Here is a 24,682-nt window from a genome sequence, read left to right on the forward strand (position 1 = left end):
GTAGCATAACTTGAACATCCTTGACTCCACTGCAAAAATATTTTCAAGGCACCCCTCCACATTATGTTACTGTGCTCCAACCTCCACTCTCCATGCCCACAGTTACATAAATTGGACAGCACATGTGCAGGCAGGAGGGAGGATTCTTTGGGGATGGGAGTAATAAACACTGTCAGCCTTAATTTAAGAGCTGGATCATTATACAGGTAGGGAATCCGTTATCTGGAAACCCGTTATCCAGAAAGCTCTGAATTACAGAAAGTCCATCTATCATAGACATTCTCTTTAATAATAAACCAGTACCTTGTACGTGATTCAAACTAAGATATAATTAATCCTTATTGGAAACAAAATCGGTCTATTGGGTTAAATATTTACATGATTTTCTAGCAGAGTTAAGATATGAAGATCCAAGTTACGGAAAGATCTGTTATCAAAAAATAAACCCAGGTCCCCAGCATTCTGGATAACAGTAAAAGTAATAGACTTTTAAAAAGTAACATTTGAGTAATGACCATTGTCAGCTTTAATTTAAGAGCCAGATCATTATAATGGAGCTATGCAAACATCACAGGGATTACAAATGTTTCATTCGCCAATTACATAATCTCCATAATTCTACAGACTCATCATTGCAGTTACCTAACAGCTTTATTTGTGGAACATTATCTTAATTGTGCCAGGGTGTGGACTCATTTACAAATAGCCATTTAACTGGAATCTAGTATCTCTACATAACAAAAATACCATCACTGCCCTATTACCATATATATGTGTCCTAAATTCACGAACATTCCCTTATTCTGGGAAGTTACCAAACTGGAGCCAGGGATTAGTCCTAGATCTAACGCATGGTGTATATTCTCCTCCTACAGGCTTTACTGAATGGAAGGGTCTGCTTAGTATCTCCATCTCAATCTTCTCTCACCCACCCTTTCTAACTATGCCTGTGGCTTTAGATTCCCAAAATGTGGGCCTGGCCACCCTAGGGTGGGCTTTAAGTCTTTGTTGGGGTGGTGCAGCCTGAAGGCTAGTTACTGTTTTTGCTATTTGCTTTCCTAAATACTCCTGAAAGTTCATCTTGAAGGTCAAGTGCCATTTCATATTTAAGGTTGCAGATATTATTGAAGCCATGTCTTAAACTGGCATTGACACTTGAAATTAACGTTTTACATCTATCAGAACATAGACTTTGCATGAGATTTTGCCATAAAAGTATTTGCCCAATGCTTTTCCATTACCTATCTAATCCATTGTGTTTCCCTATAAGGGGGCTGCCATATTTGTGCAGCATTAGTCCATTAGTCTTTAGAAACTCTGATTGGTTAAGAGGGGATAGTCAGGTAGGAAAAACAGTCAGGTTTAGGAATTTCATGTAACAGTTACTTACAAATGCAGCCTTATCAGCAAAATGACAACATGACCTTTAGGTAAATATACATTAATATTTTGAATGGCTGTACATCAATGTTTTCTAATGTTTGTTATGAGCTAAAGGAAATCCTGACCAAATTCTTGCCTCAAAGGGAGACTTAAACAGAAGTTTGAAAGCCAGATCTGCAATTTTACTAAATAAGCTCCGCTTTGTTATTTCTTCACAAATAGGTCAGTATGTAGCTATTCTGGATTATGCATCCAAACCAATACACATAACACCACTTTAGAAACTATTATTTTTACATGCAGGTTAAAAAATGGATACAGGCAAAACTGAAAAAAACGAGAAATGAAAAACTTAACATGTTTAAGAGCGAAATAAATATTTATCCAGTAATAGGCTTTTAAAAATTAACATTTGAGTACATAGAGTAATGATCATTGTCAGCCTTAATTTAAGAGCAGGCTCATTTTACAGGTAGGGGATCTGTTATCTGGAAACCCGTTATCCAGAAAGCTCAGAATTACGGAAAGTCCATCTACCATAGACTCCATTCTCTGTAATAATAAAACAGTACCTTGTACTTGATTCAAACTAAGATATAATTAATCCTTATTGGAAACAAAATCGGTCCATTGGGTTTATTAAATATTAACATGACTTTTTTGCCAACCTGACTGTCCCTTCTAAAACTGTCAGAGTTTCTAATGATAATGGACTAATGCTGCACAAATATGGCAGCCCACTAATAGGGAAACACAACGGATCAGATAGGTAATGAAAAATGTACATTAATATTTTGAATGGCTGTACATCAGTGTTTTCTAATGTTTGTTACGAGCTAAAGGAAACCCTGGTCAAATTCTTGCCTCAAAGGGAGACTAAAACAAAAGTTTGAAAGCCAGTGCTTTAAATATTTAACTTGTTTTGTATGTAAGGTGTAGTAATTTTTGCCTACTTTGTTCATTTTTAGTTCTCCTTTAAAGATAAATAATAGTGTAATGACTGAATGGCTGTGGAGCTATACTTGGGATAAAATGGATTGCTCAGTAAGGGGAGACCAACTTTGGGAAGGGTAATCTAAAATATATTTTGGTTTTCATCCACCTTGGTGCATTCCTACTAAGGCAGTAGGAGTTTACTAAATGTTAACATTCAGAAATCTTAAAGCAGATGCCACTTAGGGGTTTTTCTTATTATGGGTCTGAAGGGGACATGAGTGCAGCATGAATATTAATACCCAACTAGGGCTGTCTTAGTTACAAGGCCTACGGCACACAAGACTTTATATGAAGTAGGACCATCAGACCATTGGCGCTGCTCCCCCAAAAGACTTTAGGTGATGCAGGTTGGGCAAGACTAATAGAAATTGGCTTCTTGTTACCCTACAGACATTATTCTTTCTACCTACAGCTGCAGTTTGTGTGGGTATCCCCAAAAGACACCTTTGTGCCAAGTTACTTTTTATTGTTGCTGGCTGGTTGGCAGAGCCTGTTGTGTCTAAGCATGTCAGTATTTAAGTTGTTGTTTAGCAACAGCTACAGAACATACACAATAAAGCTGAAAAACATCAGTAAAGCCGAGTCTTTGAATGTTGGTGTTTGTTCCCAGCCAATTCCCAGTGAGTTGTACATACCAATGTTGCAATATAGGAGAACACACCTATAAATGTGTGTAAATCATAAAAATCATCCCTTAGCTAAATGAGTCAGTACACGTAGCCACTAAACTACTTTACTTTAAAGCTGAATCACAGTTATATGAAAAATATATGAAAAAAGCAATCTTGCTGACTGTGACCAGCCTGTGTATGTGTCTATATTTTATCTATCCAAAATTACCTTAGCAACCATGCATTGATTTGAAAGAGAGACAAGAATATGAATGGGAGAGGGCCTAAATAGAAAACAAAAGGTAGCAAAAATAATAAATTTGTAGCTTTACAGAGAATGTGTTTAGATGGGGGCAGTGACCCCCATTTGAAAGCTGGAAAGAGTCAGAAAACTATAAAACTATGAACATTTCTGGATAGTGACGCATAAACATTAGCAGGACCTGAAGAGTTCTATATTAAGTTATTCATATACACACAAGACAAGAATTTTACATAGAAGCCAAACTTCATTTGGCTTAATCTCAGCATGAAATTTATTACATTATTTATAATATATTAAATTAAAAGGACTTTAAAAAAAATGACGGTATAACAAATGAAAACGTTTTTATTCTTCCCGGTCACACTAGTAGAGGTCATTTATCATGTGCAAATAAAGGCACTTGATGTACAGTCCTCAACTTAGTTAAATACTGAAACATTTAGACTTATCACTGCTAGATATTTGTGTGTGTGTGCGTGTATATATATATATATATATATATATATATATATATATATATATATATATAGTATATACCAGAAGGAGGCTCGCACTCACAAGTCTTACAAAGAAATAATAAGAACTAACATTTCTGCTAGCACTCTAGCCTTTCTCAAAGTGTATAGTATATATACTCAAGAATATATATATATATATATATATATATATATATATATATATATATATTCCAGTAATTGGACCCGCACTCCTTCATTTTGGTGAAATAAATCAATGTGCTTTATTCACAAATTCATCTCCAACGTTTCGGTCCTCTCTGGGACCTTTTTCAAGGATCTAAGCGTAAACCTGTGGTGGAATTGCATAAACAATATCCAATTATAATAGTAGTACATCGTTATCGTTAATGCAATTCCACCACAGGTTTACGCTTGGGATAAAGGCTTACAGGATCTGACTGGGGCTGTTTGATTGTAACAGCTTAGTAACGGAAGGCCTGTTTGGCACTAAGCGAACATTAGATACAATTATTGGACACAATTATTGCTACTTTGTGGCTTAAGGTAGCGATTGGATAAGCAACTTAACTATATGGCAGAAGCTTGGCCACTACAGAAATGTTATATGATATTGTAGAAGTGGATGTATTTGATTTGATTAATTGCATGTGAAAACGTCACAGGGGGAGGGTCCATGGGTTTTTGGTGCCAGAACCTGAGTATTTAGGGGTAATTTGTTTGTAGTTTTGTAACTTTGACAAAGGCTGATGTTGCAGCCGAAACGTTAGTTTCTTTAAATAAACGAACATTTTTTTCACTAAGTCCTGAGCACTGCGGCTTCTTCCAGGGAGGATTGTATGCAGCTTCGTGAAGCGTGCACCCAGGCGATGTGAGTGCATTTATCGTGAGTGCTGGGAGTTTGGGGAAAATATATAAATATATATATATATATATATATATATATATATATATATATATATATATACACAAATGTCCTTATAATTACCTTTTTGGTGTTTATGCTAATTTACCTGGCAGAAATGAAAGAAGAATATAAAGCAATGACTCAGCGGAAAACTACATTTACAGTAAAGTCATATTTCCCATTATTGCGAAAGACACGGTTACCGTCTTCCTACTTGTCTCATAGAAGAAAGAACGTGTCCTACTTGTGTAACACAGGTGAGGCTTGTCAGTACTCGCTTGCTGAGCTGGCAAACAACTGGCTGACACAGCACAACTTCCATGTTGATTCAGTTCCAAGTTAACCACAGAGAAATACTGCTTGCTTACTAAGGCGTCAATACAATATATTATTATGTGTTTAAAAATCCTAGTATGTGAATGTACTTTATGCAATCTAAATAGGCATTCATTTGGGCAAAACATCAAGCTGGATTTTGGTGAAATTTTAGTAGCTCCATTATATTAAAGGAGAATTAATCTTAAGTAAAGAAGTAGCTCGAAATGTTGTACATTATATTTTGGGTTTCTGTACCAGCCAAAGGCAACCACAGTCCTTTAGCAGTAAAGATCTGTGTCTCCAAAGATGCCCCAGTAGCTCCCCATCTTCTTTTCTGTAGATTCACTGCACATTCTCTGTGCTGCTGTCACTTACTGAGCTTAGGGATCCACTCACAATATACAGTAGACATAGAATAGAAATGTCACAATATCAGGCTGATTAGTAATTAATACAGACAATTACTACATGGCAGCACAGAAACCAGTGCAACTAGCATCAGAATTTAATAATCAGCCCTGTAGCATCAGCTTATATTAAAGGCCAACCTCATTTTCTGCTTGTAATATTTGCAATGACCCCAAAGCTTAGCTTCTCAACAGCTGCTCAGAGCCCACTGAGCATGTGAGTGTCACAGACACTTTCCAAGATGGTGACCCCCCTGTGACAAGTTTGAAGTCCTGGATCATTGCTGCTATTGAGAAGCTGAAACTTTAGGCTGGTGCAATAAATTCAGTATATAAAATATGGCATTTTTAGCCATATTCAATTTAAGGGTTTAGTTCTCCTTTAAATAGAAGTGTTTGATAAATGTATATGTAAGTAATACAATCCAAAACCCAAATAAACCCAACCCTAATTTGGGCTACTTTTAGGGGCACATTTACTAAGGGTAGAATATCGAGGGTTTATTTACCCTCGATATTCGACCCTCAAAGTAAAATCCTTCGACTTATATCGAAGTCGAAGGATTTACCGCAAATACTTGAATCGAACGATTTGAAGGATTTTAATCCATCGATCGAAGGATTTTCCTTTGATCAAAAAAAGCTTAGAAAACTTATGGGGAAGGTCCCCATAGGCTAACATTGTAGCTCGGTAGGTTTAAAGTGGCAAAGTAGTTGGTCGAAGTTTTTTTTAAAGAGACTAGTCAAACAATTTTTAGTTCGAATGGTTCGAATCGAAGTCGAAGCCGTAGTCGAAGGTCGTAGTAGCCTATTCAATGGTCGAAGTACCCAAAAAAAAACTTTGAATCCTTCACTCAAGCTTAGTAAATGTGCCCCATAATATCACTATATTTCTTGCTTCACATACTGTATGCATTTATTTCATGTAGTCCACAAAAGAGACACATTATTCACTTGAGAGCACACATTGGTATTCAAAAAAGTGGAGGAAGCATTTTTTCTGGAGTAAAAGTGATGTTAAAACTGGAACTTGTTTGCAGGTAACATTTTTAAGAGTTGTTTGATATTGTCACACATGGCACTTGTGAGTCTTAGTCTGTTTCTTCTTTAATATATCACTAGATTTCAGGTCACGTAAAGCAATTCAGTTTAGTATACGTGGTATTGTGTGGGTTGGAAGTCTTTGCAGACTGGTCAAGGCTAATCAACAAAGACTATGGGGCCGATTTAGTAAAGAGCGAAGTGGCTACTAAACGCTAGCGACAATTCACTGGCAATGCCATCCACAGGGACATCGTCAATTAACTAACAGGCGCAAGTCAATTTGCTAGCAAACCAGACCGTCACTAGCGAAGATTTGGACCCTATCGCCAGGCGTATTTTCACTCCAACGAATGGTCATTACTCCGCAAATTCACTAAAGTGCACATTTTACTGGACATTACCTCTTTTGCCAGAGATGACTTTGCCACCTCAGACCAGTCGAATTGCTATAAAGCACCTAGATCTTCCTCAATCTTCTGTCACTTACATCATATCTTGTGTGCCGCAAATGCACAAGTACAAAAACTCTGGCGACTTTTCCTTTTTTAAGCGGGATTGGCTGCAAAAGTCCTAAGACTTTTTTGGGTAATCGTTTTCTCCACACATTTCATAACATATGGAACATTCATTTTACAGTGGGCTCGTATGTAGGGCATTATATTAACTCTCTTGTCTTTATTAAGGTTCCCTGGACATTTGTAATAAAAAGTGGTAACTTCAAGCATTTGCACCAACATTTATAATAAAGACCTCCATACAACATAAAATTTCCAGCCGTATGCAAATTGACCTAAGTGCAAGATCACTAGCGAATATTCGGTAGGCACAAATGAACGCTAGCACATTTTCGCTATGAAACGCTCGTACAGCCGAAGTAATGCTAGCGAAAAGTTAGCGAAAAGTCGCCAGTGTTCGACGCCCGGGATGAAACTTAGCATTTTAGTGAATTAGTGTTTTCATAGCACATTTCCACCTGGCGAAGTGGTGCGAGGGGTGTGAAGCTGACGCTGGTGGAAATTCAACCATTATGGAATCTGCCCCTATATCTTAATGGGTGTGAATTTGTTAGGCAATATGCCACGTGAACCTTTAGCCCAAGTTGGCTGTGGGGCTGCCAGTATTCATCAGCGCCCAGGTATTCCATGGGCAGTCATAGACTCCTGGGCAGTACACTAAGATTTACAAGAACTGCGAGCATGCACATGCGCCAAGCCCGCAAAAGGAAAACCTGAGAGCTAGAAACAATTGGTGATGCACTTTCCAATCAAATACCCTGGTCCAGAGGGCAAAAGTTTAGTCAGTGCTCTGTCAGATTTGCTTAGAGTTGAGGATAGTTGAATGATGTATTCTCAAATACGGTACTGCCACAGATTCTTTGAGTGTTAGTTTGGTCTTGTTGGGTCACTGTCCAGACCGGTGCTTTCCAACTTCTGTAGTACAGAGGGCCGGAGTTTTTCTGGTTTACATGGTGGAGGGATGATAATAGTATCCAGTGTTGACCACTCCGTTTTTAAACCACATCCACTTTAAACCACACATTACCTGAGCCTTAGTTTTTATTGACTTCTATAACTATGAAACACATACACACCGTCTGCCTGTTCCTTTCAATGGTACATAAGAGCTCTGCCTATAGTCTTTCACTTATTTACATTCAATCACAATAGCTCCTATTGTACTCGTTGCTTATTTACTTGCCTCCTTCTTCCCCTGTTGTTTACAGCATCTAGTGGGAAACTACAATCAGGACAGCACTTTCTGTGATTCCTCATAAAATGATTTTCTAAATATAAGAAAAAAAGATACCAAGGACTTACTACATGTAAAATGAAACTTTGGGATGTATGTAACATGATATTGCATCAAAATTGATACTTTAGTAACTGAAAATAGCAGCTCTTCTCTAATAGCAGCTGTATAGAGAACGCTTTCCCAGTGTGGCTAATAGATAATCTCAGCAGTGTCTATTAGTGAATAATAGACTCTAATACCCAAACACAACTGGGCCTGCATTCAGTTTTTATATATCAGCCATCTCTGACATCACAGAATGGGGTAAGTTGGGTGCGGGTATATAAATAACAGCAGCAATCAGTGTCTGTTTTAGAAATGGAAAGGGTCAAAAAAGGGTTGGACTGGCAGCAAATACAGCTTGTGACTCGCAGGTTATGTGATAACCCACCCATCACTAGTGGCTATGACATCAGAAGGGGCTCCACCTATTAAAAGGGGTAGCACACTTGTCAAAAAATTTCAGTTGAATTGTTTTCATATGTTGCACCAAAAATTACTTTTTACAAATGATCTTTATTTTTGATGTCAGTTTTTAATAACATTTAAGTATAAACTCTACTTTTCCTTCCTCTGGTATGTTATACTAACAATGTTTAATAACCCTGCATTCAATGATTGAAAGGCTACCTGGATACATATTTCTCAAGAACATGCCAAGGACTTTTTTGACCAAAGCAATGTCTTATAGTATGTAACAGAAATGAAGGAATACCAAATGGAAATACATCTAGATTTCCCTCTCCCCCTGACAATACAAATTCATGTATTGTTTCCCTTTAAGAAAAGCCAGACAGATGCCTCTGGTGTTCTTCAGTTCCAAACTTAATCATGATAAAGAAGATTTAGCTGTTGGAGAAACTGTCCCTGTGCATACCTAGAAGCCTATTACTATAATTGGTATTCTAAGCTTAACAATCTTTCTTTTCTAAACAGCTTCTCCAGAAACTCTATAGCTCAACAGCCATTTTCATTATGAACTCACAGTAACCATGCCCAATCAGTCATATTCAGCACAAAGATTTTGGTCACACTACACATATGTAAACAGTGTTTTAAAGTCTATAACATTACAAACGGAGAACATGTAGAAAGTGTAGAAAATGACTGAGTAATTTTGTCGGGGAAATTACTGTGTAAAAAAGATTTTGTCAGGCTACATGAATTATTGTCTATAGAATCCTTCCTGTTCATCATATTAACTGGGTTCAGCTGTACAAGCAGGTGCAGTTCATTGTCTGAGTTCACAGCATGAGTGCAATAAATAGAGCTTGTGCTGAGATTACCTTTTGCCTGTTGTTTAAACTACAATATATATATATATATATATATATATATATATATATATATATATATATATATATATATATATATATATATATCTCCTTGAGCTTAACAGGGAAACTGGGAAACTGAAGCAAACTATGTGTGGTCCTTGCAAGGGAGATAATTCGATTATCGGTGCACAGATAAACAAAAGTTTACTATGCAAATGGAATAACAGCACTCTGGGAATCTAATTATCTACCTAGCAAAAACTAAACCTGGTGTTGGCATAATTTCTTTAGCAAAAAAGAAATAAAAACATTTTTTTCATGATTAAAACAATAGGCAAAAGTATGTTAAGCACAAGTCCTATTTATTGAACTGATGTTGGCTAAGGGGGGGGGCTTCTTCCCTTTAAGTACCCCTAACCTGCATTATACCCCAGCCTATGATAAGATTGCTGTCTGCCCTGACCCTTGCATGCCAGACTAAGCCTTTACCTATGGATTATTTACTCTGGTTTCTGATCTGGTTTGACCTGTCCTGCCTATGAGTGTTCTCCCATTATCACCCAGACTGGACTCTCAGCTCACACGACAAGTCCTAAATGCATCCAAGTAACTGATGGGGCCTGTACTGATTCACGAAGGGACACTACCTGAAGCCAAAAGTAGCTGTTAAAGGTAGCAGTGAATGCTGACCTTATGTTTTGAAAATCCTCCTAATTAAAATCCTGCATCATCTAATTGTTGCCTTTGACAGCTCATCCTAATCATTTGGGACACTGGTTTAGTAATTAGCACTGCAGCCTTACAGAAGTTGGATCATGAGTTTGAGACTGATCTGGAGTCTTATCTGCGAGAGGGTTGTATACTCTACCAGTTTTATGTTTCGCTGGGCTCTCTGGCTTTTGGATGAATGCCCCTTATGTGTGTGAATGTGAAAGGGAACGGGGCAGGAACTCATGTGAATGATAAACCAATCATTTTAAAGGGCTGCATAAATTTGCTGATGCTATATAAATAAGGGATAATCCTGAATGTGAGTGTATTTCTCCAAGGCCTGTCATACTGAATCATAATTCTTTCTGTTTGCCAGAAAGGAAATAAGGCACACAAATGTCAGGAAATAATTTCCTCATGCAAGCAAAAAGCAATTGTCAGTAACTTCCAACAGTAAACATTAGAATAAAAGTACTGATTTACACAATGTTAGTGGCAACACATGGACCAGATAGATAAAAAAAAAAAAAAGAAGCCAGCACAGAAAGTTAGAGAAAAGTTGTGATTATTTGTATGCATAAGTAACAATAAGGTAACAGTGACATCTGCTGGCTACAGGGAAGACAGTACATCCTATCAAGAACAAGCTGAATTCCTACTATAATGGACCTACGGTATATGATCTCCCACTTGTAAGTAAGTAATATTTTGAGCGTACCAAAGCAGCCAAGCCCCTATCCTAGTCAATTAGACCCATCAAAGCTCTCCTTGTAAACCGAGGTCCATACAAAGTCTTATAAAGAGGCAATAGGGTGATTGAATTTTACCAAACACATTTAACTTGTACCTCTCTGAAGTTAGTCAAAGCTAGGGAAGGTCACAAAAAATAAAAGCCCTATACTAATTAATGTATTTTTGATGTACAATTATTTTTGTAGTATTTACCTGTATCTCACCAGATCTGCAATTAGTCTTAGTTCGTTTGGAGGCATGGAAGCATGGGTCAAGTTGTGGGGCGTCCGCATCGTTAGATAAGGAAGCACCCATAAGTATAAGCACCCAGCTCAGTCTATAAGGGGCTTTGATCACGGACACATGTTCCAATAATGATGAAGGATATTGCTTATATAAAATTTCCAAAGCAAATGAATAGAAAGTAGGCTCTAGCAAATAGAGCAGTTTTGACTGGTGCATCAAGATGCAGTGCTTATTTGTTATAGGCATTTTTACTGCTTTTTGGGTAAGGCTGACAGGACTGTAAGATCCCTGTTTGAATGTGTTGCTGTTATATAAATAATATGGAAATATGGGTTCAACTTTGGTTGGATATTCAGCCTTATCATTTTATGGAATTCCAAGGTGCAATTTCAGATGCAATTTGTCATTTTTTTCTTATAATGACACATTCCCCCCCCCATGCAATTCCAGTTTCTTTGCAGCTGAACGCAGAGTTGCATTCACTGCAATTGCATCAAAATAAATACATTTGTTGAGTGCACAGTTTGTCAAATCAGGCGCCAAATCCAAAGTTCGTCACCGTACGTTAAATGCCATTTCCAGCATACAATCACTTTAAAATGCAAGCTCTTGCAAGTAGGGCAGTCATGTTATGTTTTCTATTCTGTAGGCATTGTTTGCTAAATTACTGGAAGACCAGTTTGTTGTAAATTCATGTAAAGCTCTATGTAACTTGCTGCCACTATATAAATAGATGATGATTAGGACATGGGTGTCCAAACTTTTTTCGGGCCAGATTTGGTGAGGTGAAAATATATGGGGACCGACCAGTCAACCTGACATCCATTCCATTGTGATCAGGATCATTCACTACTGGAGATGGACGCGTACACAGTGTTTAGGAAATGGAGAAGTAGAGTCTCTTTGGACTTATTCTCTGCGACTCATTAAGAAATCACGTAGCCGTAATATTTGGGCACATGATTAGTGAAATGATCTGCCACTTGGCCTGTGTGCTGAAGGTGTTAGCAATAGACACGTACTGGCATGTAGTGACATACCGTTCTCCTCTATGCCTGCCACTACTTTGCAAAGAATTCTATGGAAACTCTGTGCCTGGAGCACATGAGGTAGTGATTAATAGAACCCTGCTCACAAAGTTTAAGCTAATGATTTTAAGCAGGGTTTTGCTTGTAACCACATTTGCTTCAAGCATAGAGTTTTCCATAAATTCATATATGAAAGAGGTGCGAGGCAGAGGGGAGTTATAAGCGCTGATGTTTTCTTTCTAATAGCAACAGTGCTCAAACACTCAGTCTGACATTAGCCTACAAGTTAAAGGAAAACAATACCCCCAAAATGAACACTTAAGCAACAGATAGTTTATATCAAATTAAGTGGCATATTAAAAAATATTACCAAACTGGTATATATATTTAATTAAATATTGTCCTTTTACATCTCTTGCCTTGAGCTGCCATATAGAGATTGTCACTGTGCTGCCTCAGAGATCACCTGACCAGAAATACTACAACTCTAACTGTAACAGGAAGAAGTGTGGAAGCAAAAGACAAAACTCTGTCTGTTAATTGGCTCATGTGACCAAACATATATGGTTTATTTGTGTGCACCGTGAATCCTAGGATCTCAAGAGGAGGCCCTTGTTTTTTAAATGGCAATTTAAAGTGTCGGGACACTCCACACACGATCCGAGAATTGTACGAATCAAGGATTCGTATGATCGGATCATGGCGTCTATGGCCAACTTAACATTAACAGAAAAAGAGTCTTCTCCCCACTAAAAACCCAACCATGTCAAGAATCTTATCAGTTTTCCTCTTTATTCTGTTGAAAGTCCAAAACGGTCTGCTCTGTCTCGTCTTTGTGGAATCTCAGGCAATGAGTTTGATGCTTTTTAAACCCTCTTGGATGATCGGTCTGAAAACAACAACGATGACATTTATATGGTGTGGGATGCCAGATGGTTTTTGAGATGTGTCTCCATAACAAATTTTTTCCACATGTTTTACATATAAATGGGCTGGGCACGTTATGCCTAGTAATTAGATGGTGCAACACAGGTCCCTATTTAAGTGGGCGGCATTCACATAACGCAATAAATCTTTCCCTTTACCCGCCGAACATGTTTCATTATTTCCTCATCTCCGATAAATCCATCCTTATCATCAGAAATATCAGGCATGTCTGAAACATTTGCAGTAATGTTACCAGTTTCTGGTGTCTCTGATAAATCGTTAGACCCGGATGCTGCTGCCTCATCTTCTGAAAATGGAAAACCACCCACTGTGTGTGCAAAATTTGATTCATCTGTAGTTTCTTCATCTTCTGATAATGCTGATGGTTTCTTCACTGCAGTATTTCCATCCTCAGCATCATCTAGCGTGTCATTTAACTAAGTTGGAGTTAAATTACCTTCTACATATTTGGGCATATTTTTTGATGGAGGAGAACTGTCCTTCTCTTTAGAAAATTCCATAATGCTCTTGGGCATTGCTGGAGTATCTTCCTCTTCTGAAAACACCATAATTTCTTTAGACAGTGATGGCGTGTCCTCCTCCTCTAAAAACTCTATGATGTTTTTTGATAAATTTGTGGTCTCCTCTTCTTCTGTAAACCCAATTAAAATTTTTTCTGCAATGGCGGACTCATCCTCTTCTTCTGACAATTCTGTCATGTTTTTAGTTATATTGGCTGGCTCATTGTCTTCTGAAAATTCCAACGCATCTTTTGTCAGAGGCGGCACATCCTCTTCAGAAAAATCCATTGTCTCTTTAGTTGGAACATCCTCTTCCTCTGAAGACTCTGCCACTTCCTTTGAGTGCATTGGAGCTTCATCCTCCGATACATTTTCTATGCCTTTGTCCTCCACTGGCATTTCCTCATCTTAAGAAATATCCTCAATTCCTCATGACTGTTCCTCATCATCTGAGGACTCTTCCAAACTTTTAGGTTGTGTTACCATTTCTTCATCTTCAGAAAAATGAGGAAGGCTATCAGGTGAAGCAGGTGTGTCAACATCAGGCTCATCCTCATCTGAGAATTCTGGGATGTCTTTTGAATGTGAAGATGTGGCCTCATTGTCAGAGAACTCATTGGCTCTCATCTCTACCAGGAATAGAATTAGTTTTGCTTAGTTTACTACTGCTGCTATTGGACTCAGACTCTAAGTCCAGATCACTGCTTGACTCCTTATCTTTTGCCTCTGGGGATTGTGCAGTCGATTTTTCCACAATGCTGCAGATCAGAACTTTCCTGACTTTCTTCCTTTGGCGTTTTCTCTGGCCAAGAAGAAAGGGTATTTTTTTCATCTTCACTCAATTTGTCCTCCTGCTCTTGATCATCTATAGATTTCTCGTCTTCGCTTGTGCTGTTTTCAGAATTTTTCTCAGAAATATTTACAGTAATTGGCTCAGACTTTGCTTCTAATATAGGTTTCTCTTCACTTACCCATTTTTAAGAAGTTCCATGATGAGCTAAAATATGACAATAAACATTGCTAAATATCTTGCTTTTGAAAAAGCATCTGTGACAATGAAACAGTCTTGCACTTTTCTGATAAAAACACTAGTTTGCCAAAACCAGCAGTATCCATCTCATCACAGAGGTGCCATGAAAATTACAACAATCACAGTTCAATGACTGTTCAGTAAATGTTTTCATGACTTTCATTCTTCTTTAGCGTTCGGGCTAGGTAACTTTTATTCCTGAAGCAGTTCAGGTGTCAGCGTTACCTATAAATAATAAGCAAAAAATTATACTCATGCAGGAGTATATAATTACTATGTTTACAGGCACATAACCCACTTCAAATTCTGTTTAATGTTGCTTCTAGCATTAATTAACACAGTCAAAAGATATATAATGTAAGCTTGTAAGAAGATGCCACAGCCATATAGAGACAAGAGGCTGTGGACAAAGGTATGGAGTATGCCTTATAATACATATGCTACATCACCAAAATAATGATTCAATCTAATATAATTGGGCAAGTTACTAGTACTTTTCAGATTATTTTAAAGGCTGTTGTCATGATTAACCTCCTGTGAATAGAAAGTATTATAAGAAATATATTGTCAGAAATAAATCATAATTAACCGGAAAGAAATACAATAGTTCTATGTAGGGTTCTGTTTTTATGTATTTTATCCATAAAAGAACAAAGAAATATGTGTATGCCTTACTGTGTATAAGTCAAATGCCTTTTCTTCATACTTCAGTCTATAGATAGAATTAAAAACGGTCAGTCAAAGCTGCTGCTATGAAACTTTCTAAAAGGCAACATTTATATGCCAAATAAAATACATTAAATGGAAAGTCAACCCCAACATTTTGCCTTATATATAATATTTCAGTGTTTTAAAATTATTTGTAACAACAACTGCTGTTGTTAAGCATTTGACTCACTCCTGGCTGTTACTTTGTTGCAAAAGTCTTAGTTTCCCAGCAAAGACAGGTTTGTTAATCAACTGCCTTGTCTTACATTGCATCAGTCTTCAGGGTAGAGAATAGAAAGGGACAAACGCTGCTTTTAATAGCAATACATGTATAAATAACATAAAAACCATGTAAGCATATTGCAATGTTGCTTAGAATTAAGTTTTCTTTTTAATACATAAACAGTGTGTACTTATTTAAATGGATACATTGTATTTTTGTAAACAATCTTCATTAGGGGACAAAGTTTTCAGAAAATGTATAAATGAAAAAATCAATACTCTAGCAGGCAAGGTAATGATTGGCATCTCGTAGCACTGAGTTACATAATGACGCATAGAGGAGACATAAGATCTTTATGTCTTTTGGACAGCTCAGCCCGCAGTCCTGGGTTTGTTACTGAAATATCCGTACTTTCTCTTTGAACAGCCAAAAAAAAGATACAAAGTTTTCTAACTTAATTTGCTTTTGGCAGGGAGCCCAGAATAAGTGGCAGGTATTATAAGAATTTTAGATAAGCAAAAAAACAATTGTAAAAATTTAAGATAAGCAGGTCTCTAGGGGAAACTGGGATTTGCAGCTTAAAGGGCAATTCACCTTTATTAACAAAACTGTAATAACACTTAAAAACCACAGAAATGTGTTCAAAACATTCATAACCTGCCAGATTTTGTAAAATGAACATGGTAATTAGGGGTGTGGCCACAAAACGTTACGCAGTCCAAAGTTGATATGATTTTTAGTCTGTGTCCAAACCGGAAGTTGTCGCCACAGAGTTTTGAACAATTCTATTTGTCCTGTACTGTCAGTATCTGCATCAACACCTTCATAATAGACAGGAGACAACCTTATCACTGAGCATAAGATGCACACATCTTTTATTGTTTGTAATTTAGTGGGGGAGTATTCTAAATATATTAAATATAAATATCAAATATAAAATGGTGTGACTAGCGAGATTCTTCTTTGTCCATTTTCATCCTCTTTGTTCTATTAAATATGAACCATTGTGTTTTCTTTTTGTACTTTTATACAGTAGCACACCAGCTCAGTAAGTAACCCAGGTATACACTAACAGCATACACAAGCAGGGCCATATTTTCTATACAGGCAACAACACAGCAGAGGTGAAGGGACAGGTCCCCAGAGGAGCAGTGACATATAAATTCAGTGGTGTAGTCATGGATTCATATTCAGCTGTGGTTTCCATTGCATTAAATGAGACATAGTCTGTGCCGCATCCACTGCTGCTCCTTTTGGGCTTCTGTTCAGTGTGTATGCAAAAACTTTTGGCCAACACAAAGTTCATATTCCTAGAAAGTCCATCAAAACAAATACAAAAAGAGGTAATAAAATGAAAGACAGCTTTAATGCCTCTTCCTTCTTGCACCTGGAAAAAAAGCCCTGTATGTCTAAAGGAGAAAACCCCCATATCAAAAAAAAGCCCCCCTTAACTGCCTGGCATTGCCCCCCCCATCTACCTCCCCTCACTGTGCATTAGTCAAAAAACAACCCCTTAAAAAAATCTGACCCTAAGATGCAGAGCAGCGGAGCTCCAGGGCACCATCTTCTGCTGCTTTGTATTCTTTCAGGCCCCAACACCGACACAAAGTCTGCGTGAGCACTCATGGTTGGGCCAAGTCAGGAATTAGCTTCAACTACACATGCTCAAATTGGCGTTTAGCCCTGAAAGAATACGACACGGTGGAAGATGGTGCCCTGGAGCTCTGCTGCTCTGCATTTAGGGTCAGATTTTGTTAAGGGTTTTTTTTTACTAATGCACCGTGTGGGGGGCAATGCTAGGCAGTTAAGTAGGGTTTTTTTGTACTGGGTTTAGTTCTCCTTTAATGAGCAATTTTAAGCTCTGGATAATGAACTTCTCTCTTTTCTTAATTATTGCCTTTGCCACAGACTTACAGATCAGCAGGATATCTTTATACTGCTAATTCAGGACAATAGCAAATTCTATTCTATAGAATAGATTAATCAATTATAATGCAGTTGTTTTTAATGATTTTATAGCAGTTCAGCTGGGCAATACTCTATTAACTTATTGCATGTTTACTGTAGATATTGTCGGTTGAACCACTTTCTTTGCTGTCACTTCCCCCAAGCACCACCTGCTGGTGCACATTTGCCAGGTTTTTTTTTCCTTCCTTGAATGGGCACAATACAAAAATGGGGAAATTCTTTGCTGATCATAGACATGTGTGCATGCAATGGCCAGAGGCCAGAAATGGAAATGAGGGGACATCGAGCAATTGAGAAGGACAGGGAAATGATGTAAGTATAGTAAAAACGATATATAATGGCACACAGAACTAAAGCTTACTCATTTTGCACATTCCTTCCCCTTAAAGTGGGCTGTGTTTAATAAATGGTACTGTAACCTACCTAATATTGTCTGAGGCTGATAGCACATGGGATGTTTTTAATGCCGGTACATTTTAGCTAGAGAGGTAGAGCATGCAGCTGCCTTTTTGGCTCCCATCGGCAGTGCTAGTACAGGCACTTGTGCATTTATCAGCCAAGAACCATGCACACTGGAAGTTAGACAGTTCCCATTCAAGTTAATAAAAGGTGTCTGGCAGTGTTTTGCTCACTCTTCCTCCAGTGTATTTCAGAATTTCTGACATACACCTGCAGAGAAAACACCAGACAGAAGTGCAAGAGCACTAAGAGATGCCCCTCATGACAAATATGTCACCAGAAACCCTCTGGACTAAGAACTTTCAATTTTCATTAAGGGTAAGGCAACTGAGGCAACTTTGGGCAACTATTGAAAACGCATCGCCGTGTGTGCATTAGCGCAGGCGACTTTTCATTGTAGCCTATGGGGAAAAACGCTGAGGCAGTTCAGGGAGATAGTTGCTCAAAAGAAGAGGCGATTAGTAGCCAGGCGACAAAATCTCCCTGAATCTCCTCGTGTGGACTAGCCCTTAAGCTTTGAAAGCATTAGGCTGAACAGAGCAGCATATAAGAAATATGCAGTACAGAAGAACATAAATCCAGCCTCACTCCTAGGTGACTTTAATAACTACCTTCTTTACAATGGTTCTTTCTTGTAAGGTACAATACACAACTTTGACACTCAGGAAAACATTCATCTTGCCATAATAACAAAAGCAGTAATTATACTGTATTAATTTGGCAGCAGGTCAACAATTATTCACACACATTCACTGACAATGTGCCAGAAACCAAGCATGTTTTTCTGTAAACAAATGATAACTAATAAAGGATTAGCACTAATATTCTTCCTTATCACTTATCACTGTGCCAGACAGAGAAGGAATATAGCATAGACATTTCAGCTGTTGAGTGGAAAGGTAGCAATCCACAGTGTGCCGTCTAAATTATCATGGCTTCCCTGCTACAGGATATACTGTATGAAGTCCAGGGCCAAGCCCCTGCTCCCAACAAAGACCTTCATCACCTCGTCGTCATGAAAACTCAGGTAATTACAAATAATTCCTCTGCATGTTAGAGAGGAGGAGGTTTTGTGCTTTTTTAGTATCTACTGTCTTTTTTAAAGGACATAATACAGAAGGATATAGTGGCAAGAGGCCCAGACCTGTGGAGGGATCCAAATCGGTTGTATAGTATCCATTACGTTTGTCATATAATATGTTTGTCTTATATTATTATTCCTTGTTACATAAAAGTAGACCTGTGGTTCTTCTCATATTTGCTGGATAATATGTCTAAAGGACGTCACCCCAAAAAATATATGTTGCCTAATAAAAGAAAACATAAATCTAAGCAACTTTGCAATATACACTTATTATACATTTTCTAAGATTTGTTATTTGTATATGTATTGCTATTGAAAGCAGTGTTTGTCCGTTCCTTTCTGTTCTTGGTGGCTCTCGCTTTTGAAACAATGTAACAAGCCAAAGAATTGACAGAACTGTGTTGCTGGAGGAGACTGGCTTTGCAACATTGTTTATAAAGTAACAACCAGGAGTTACACAAATGCTGCTTTCAATAGCAATTCCATTTACAAATAACGTTTAAAGCACTAACAATTTTTAATAAAATCATATCGGTAAGTTGCTTATAATTGTGTTAAATTTTATTATTTGAGGTTTTTGAATTATTAAACTTTTAATTCTGCAGCTGTCCGGTTTACAATTTCAGCAGTCTGGTTACTAGGGTCTAAATTGCTTTGAATAAAAGACTGATTTGAATAAAAGATTTGAATTAAAGACTGGAATATGAATAGGAGAAGCCAAAGTAGAAAGATAAAGAATAAAAAGAAGCACTAACAATACATTTGTTGCTTAAAAAAACATTTGTTTTTAGATGGGGTCAGTGACCCCCATTTGAAATCTGGAAAGAGTCTGAAGAAGAAGGCAAATAATAAAAAGAACAATAAAAATTAAATAACGAAGACCTATTGAAAAATTGCTTAGAATTGGTTATTCTATAACATACTAAAAGTTAAATTGAAGATGAACTACCCTTTAAGTTAAATTTTAGTATGGTAAAGAATGTCTTATTCCTAGCAACTTTGCAATTACAATTAGGGCTTATTTACTAATGCTAAGGAAATTGCAACCCACTGCAAAAGTTTCACCTTAGAAAAAGATCTACACTTACAAGTTTTACTGAACACCTACAGAAAAGATAAAATAATAAATAATATATACTTATATATATATCTCAATCGTTTGTCTAGTGATATATTTTTGTGTTCACCAGGTAATACTAAGATCCTGGAAGATTTCTGTCCGTGCTGAGCACAGAAAAGTTTTGCCAAGAGAAGTAAAGAAAACCCACAGTGACTTTTTGGAGGACATTGGCTTTCAGAGTAAGATTTACTGGCACCAAACAAAATACATTTTAAATAATCAGTAAGGGTACTACTAATAAGTTAAAGAAATCAAAATCACTTGATAAGCGTAGGTCTTCCTGTGCCATGGAGCAAGTCTTGGTTTGGCACCCTACTTATGTGTAATAATAACTGTAGCATTTAGGAAGACTTTGCACACTTCTGTGCACCCTTGCCATGCATACCCCAGGCAAAATGCAGACAGTAAGCATTGCTCATTGTGCTTCTTTAGAGAACAATATAAGAAAAGTTACTGTAGTGGTGGGAACAACTAAGAATTCATATGCCCGTATGTTTTTTGGTAATAGAACTTCATAGAAAAATCAACTGAGCACAGTTATTGTTAATAAATATTCTTACTGAAAACTAAGCCTATAAGAAACTTTAAAGAGCATCTTAGGAACCAGTGATATCTGTTCAGCGGCTGGGACAATTAAATGTTTCAAGTAAATTACAGCTGTAACAAACCAGTCTTGTTCACCTTTTAACATTTAAGTTAACGTTTAGTATGTTATAGAAAGTCCTACTCCTATCAACTATTTCAATTGGCCTTCATTTTTATTTATTTTTTCTATTTTTTTTTTATTATTATTATTTGCCTCCTTCTTTTGCCTCTTTCCAGCTGTTAGATTGGGGTCACTTACTGCAGCAGTCAAAAACTATTGGTCTGAGAGTCTACAATCATTTTGGTATTGTTACTTTTTATCATTTATCTTTTTATCCAGGCCCTGTGATAGTCATATTCCAGCCTTTTATTTAAACCACTGCCTGGTTGCTAGGGTGAATTGTACCCTAGCAATCAGACAAGTGCAAAAACTCCAACACTGTAAAGCCATTGAATAAAAAACATAAAAATTCATAAACCACAAAAAATAATAATAAATAATAAAAATATGAATGTCTATGTCATACCTAAAGTTAATTTAAAAGTGAGCCACCCCATTAGAAGGCTTGTAGGAGCAGTTCCAGTATTGTACAGCGCAGAGACATCTTTTCAGTTCTAGTATCTAGTTCCTTTCATTCAAAAGCTTGAAATTGTCTCGGTTATTCCTCTCTTCAAATGATACATCTCCTCTACACTGTAAATCCTACTGTACTCAAAATTGAAGCCCTTGGTATAGACGCCATAAAGGCAAATTTGGAGCATCGCGTATCCAGGGATGTTGAACTCTACACCTTAAAGGCTTTAGAGTTGAAATGCATTTGACCTTAGCTAGAGGGGAAATAACATGTCCAACAAAACTGAAAAATTGTTTGCTAAACATGAACCAAAACTCCTTCAGTTTGAGTGAATACATGTACAGTATCATCTCACCTAGCAGGGATAATTTGTATCAGTAACAGGCGTTTGTCTCTCTGAATAACTATGTCAACTGTATCCAAATAGTGTTTGATAAGGAAACACCTAATGTTAATATATCAGCAGCACACAATGCTTTGGCATGTCTGGGCACAAATCTGCGTTTAAAGAAAGAATTCCTGGCAATATTCCTTCCAGCTCCTGTCAGCTTTGATTTATTTATTTGTATTTATTTTTCAAGACCAACCAAGCACTCGACATAAAACTGCCCTTCATGTAAGAATGCCTGACTCCATGTGCAGCCAATCACAAGTGGCAAGATATATCTATTAGTACAGTGCTATCTCCTGTCAGAAGTGTGAAGAGGAGAAGCACATTATGGCTGGAATAATAAGGCAGAAGGAACATCAATAAGCCCTATTGCAAAAATCAGGTCCATCAGATTAAGGTATAAGGATTACCTTTTGAGAGAATGTTTCACTAGTTCCTCTCTCTAGTAGTGAATTCCCTAGGAAACCATTGCAGTGAGCAGGGGTTGCCTGTCATGAGGCAAGATGAGAGCTGTTAAAGAGGAATAGTGCAAAAAGCCAATTTTAAACACTACCAAAGTGTACTAAATCCGATAGCAAAAACGAAAATCATAGAGGAAAAGATATACTCACAATTCACCCCAGTCTATGGGTGCATGTATATAAAACAGCAGCAAAAATTGTGAGTTTTCCTCTAAAGAATCAAGCAAAAAGTAGTTAAAATACATTTATTAGGACATTACAGGTGGAGGCCTAACACATGTTGTGCCTGTTGGGGCACTTAATCATAGGCTTCAGGTGAGAACTGTTCCTCAGGTGGTATTTCCACACAAGTTACCAGGGGAGGCAAAAAGCCGCTCCTGGTAACTTTAATAGACAAATTTAGTTTTTATACCAGAAATTCTTCTAGTGCAAGCGAGTACTAGTGATGCGCCCCCCTTCTGGCACGAAATGTTAGAACATTGGGGAGGGGTGTGTCTTAGGAGCCAGATTGCCCCTGCCAGTGAAGATTATCCAGTAGAGGTTAACCTATTTACTAAGCTAGGTGCTAAGCTGCACAAGTGCAGCAGCTATACTGCTGTAATTTAGCAGCTATGTTAGTAAATCATCCCGTGAGTCAAGGCCAAATTGCAAAAGGTGCAGGATGAGGGCAGGCAGCAGAGATTCAGATGCAAACTGGGATGGGCAACAGCCAACTATAGGAACAAGCTAATTGTCAATCTGGATGCAGAAAATGATCCTAGGTTCTCAGGCATGGGCCAAGGTAACATAGTAATTGTTTTCTTTAGAAATTCTAATTGGATATCCTTGTACATCTTGCAGAAACTAGACACAATTCATACAATTGGCAGCCCTGAGTTATGCAAAGCTTTATGAAGTAGCAAGTGTTATAGCTGCGGCTCTAATTTAGCCCAAGTCAATAAGGTGAAACTTGCCAAAAAGAATAATAAACCATTGGGTTCAAGACAGACAGGTGAACCTTCAGTTATTTGACTCTTCTTGTTTGCTTGCATGCAGAGCAGGTACAAAGGATCTTCGGCAAAGAAACAATAGAATATGTGCTCAGTACATGCAGGGGAAACTGTGATTTCATAGTCCGGCTCCCAGATGATCTCAAAATTCGTATCTTCTCTTTTCTTGACACAAATGATATCAAACATATGTCAGAAACATGCAAAGCTTTTCAGAAGGTAAGTCATTGATGGCAGCCAATTAGCAGAAAGCAGATATATGTTATTGGGAAATTGCTCCGTTTCTTATTTTACGATTGTTTGAGTATTTTGACCCTCTATTTTACACTCTATGGGTAAAAAAAGGCACTCTTCTTTGAACCATTTCTGTGTCCATTGCCCTTTTTAATGCCAACACCATTTGCAACATACACAAAATGTAAAGGGACTACATACTATTCTGCATAATGAAAGCAAATACTGTACTAAGCAACTTTCCTATAGCAGTACATAAAGGTATGTTTTAAAATTATTTGTAAATGCAGTGGTAATTAACTCTCCTACAGTGAATACAGAATACATGGTCTGAGATCATATGACCCTTTATAAAACACTATTATTGTTTTGATTAGACTTTTCAGACAGAGAAGATTATGCAGACAGATTATGCTTTGAGAATAAACAATATATTGCCAGAGATATCACTGGGTAAAAATGTGCTAATAATCATTGAATGGTACAAAACTGAAGGGCCTGTTCATCATGGTCATCACTTTTTAACAAGTGGTACAAATTAGTCGTAAAATAGTTTTAGACTTTTAGACTAAAAGTGTTTTTCATGCTGGCAAATGTCTGAATCTTTACTCCTATATGATTTATCAGTAAAGTATTACTTCTGTCTATCAATGCTATAATGAGGGTTTTGTATTGTTCTTTCAATTACTAAGGTTTCATTGTCACCATTTGCTTTACAGTTGTGCAGCAGTGAGGAGTTTTGGGAAAAAATCAAAGCAAGGCAAGAGAAAAGTATGAGCAATGTTCCTCGGATTGGCTTTCCAGGTTCTCTAAAGATAAAAAATACTAAGCAAATGGCAGAGCGTTCAGCCTGGTTTCAGAGAAGAAGAAGAAGCACTTTGTTTTAAAGAAAATCAAGATTTCCAACAAGCACAAGTAATAAAATCCTTCAGACCGGCTCTATCCTACATTGTGGCTCCCCGAACCCTTCCACTTTCATTTTAATGTAGACCCCAATCTTTTATACTCTATGTGTCAAATATTACCTTTGATATTTTTCATTATTACCCCCCCCCTAAAAATTGGTTATAATTAGCAAAAATGACACAACTTTCATTATATAATTAAAACTAAATTGACATTGGTCAAAAATGATCTTAAGAAAAGAATAAAGAGTTTGGTTGACCCAATCATATCCTATAACATATCTTCTCTACTGCTTATATGGTTCCCCAT

General features: G+C 37.3%; 1 protein-coding gene and 1 pseudogene across 1 annotated transcript; one reads left to right on the forward strand and one right to left on the reverse strand.

The window, feature by feature from the left end:
• Positions 1-12,889: 12,889 nt before the first annotated feature.
• On the reverse strand, positions 12,890-14,833 carry LOC108707729 (annotated as a pseudogene).
• A 3,827-nt stretch (positions 14,834-18,660) lies between these two features.
• LOC108707730 (F-box only protein 36) lies at positions 18,661-24,481 on the forward strand. The gene is made up of 4 exons (XM_018245717.2): positions 18,661-19,055; positions 20,303-20,411; positions 23,280-23,452; positions 24,187-24,481. Exons 1-4 carry the CDS (start codon positions 18,960-18,962, stop codon positions 24,352-24,354), a joined length of 546 nt encoding a protein of 181 aa, XP_018101206.1. The 5' UTR covers positions 18,661-18,959; the 3' UTR covers positions 24,355-24,481.
• Positions 24,482-24,682: the final 201 nt, after the last annotated feature.

The sequence above is a fragment of the Xenopus laevis genome, chromosome 2L (assembly GCF_017654675.1).
Source record: "Xenopus laevis strain J_2021 chromosome 2L, Xenopus_laevis_v10.1, whole genome shotgun sequence".
Taxonomy (NCBI): Eukaryota; Metazoa; Chordata; class Amphibia; order Anura; family Pipidae; genus Xenopus; species Xenopus laevis.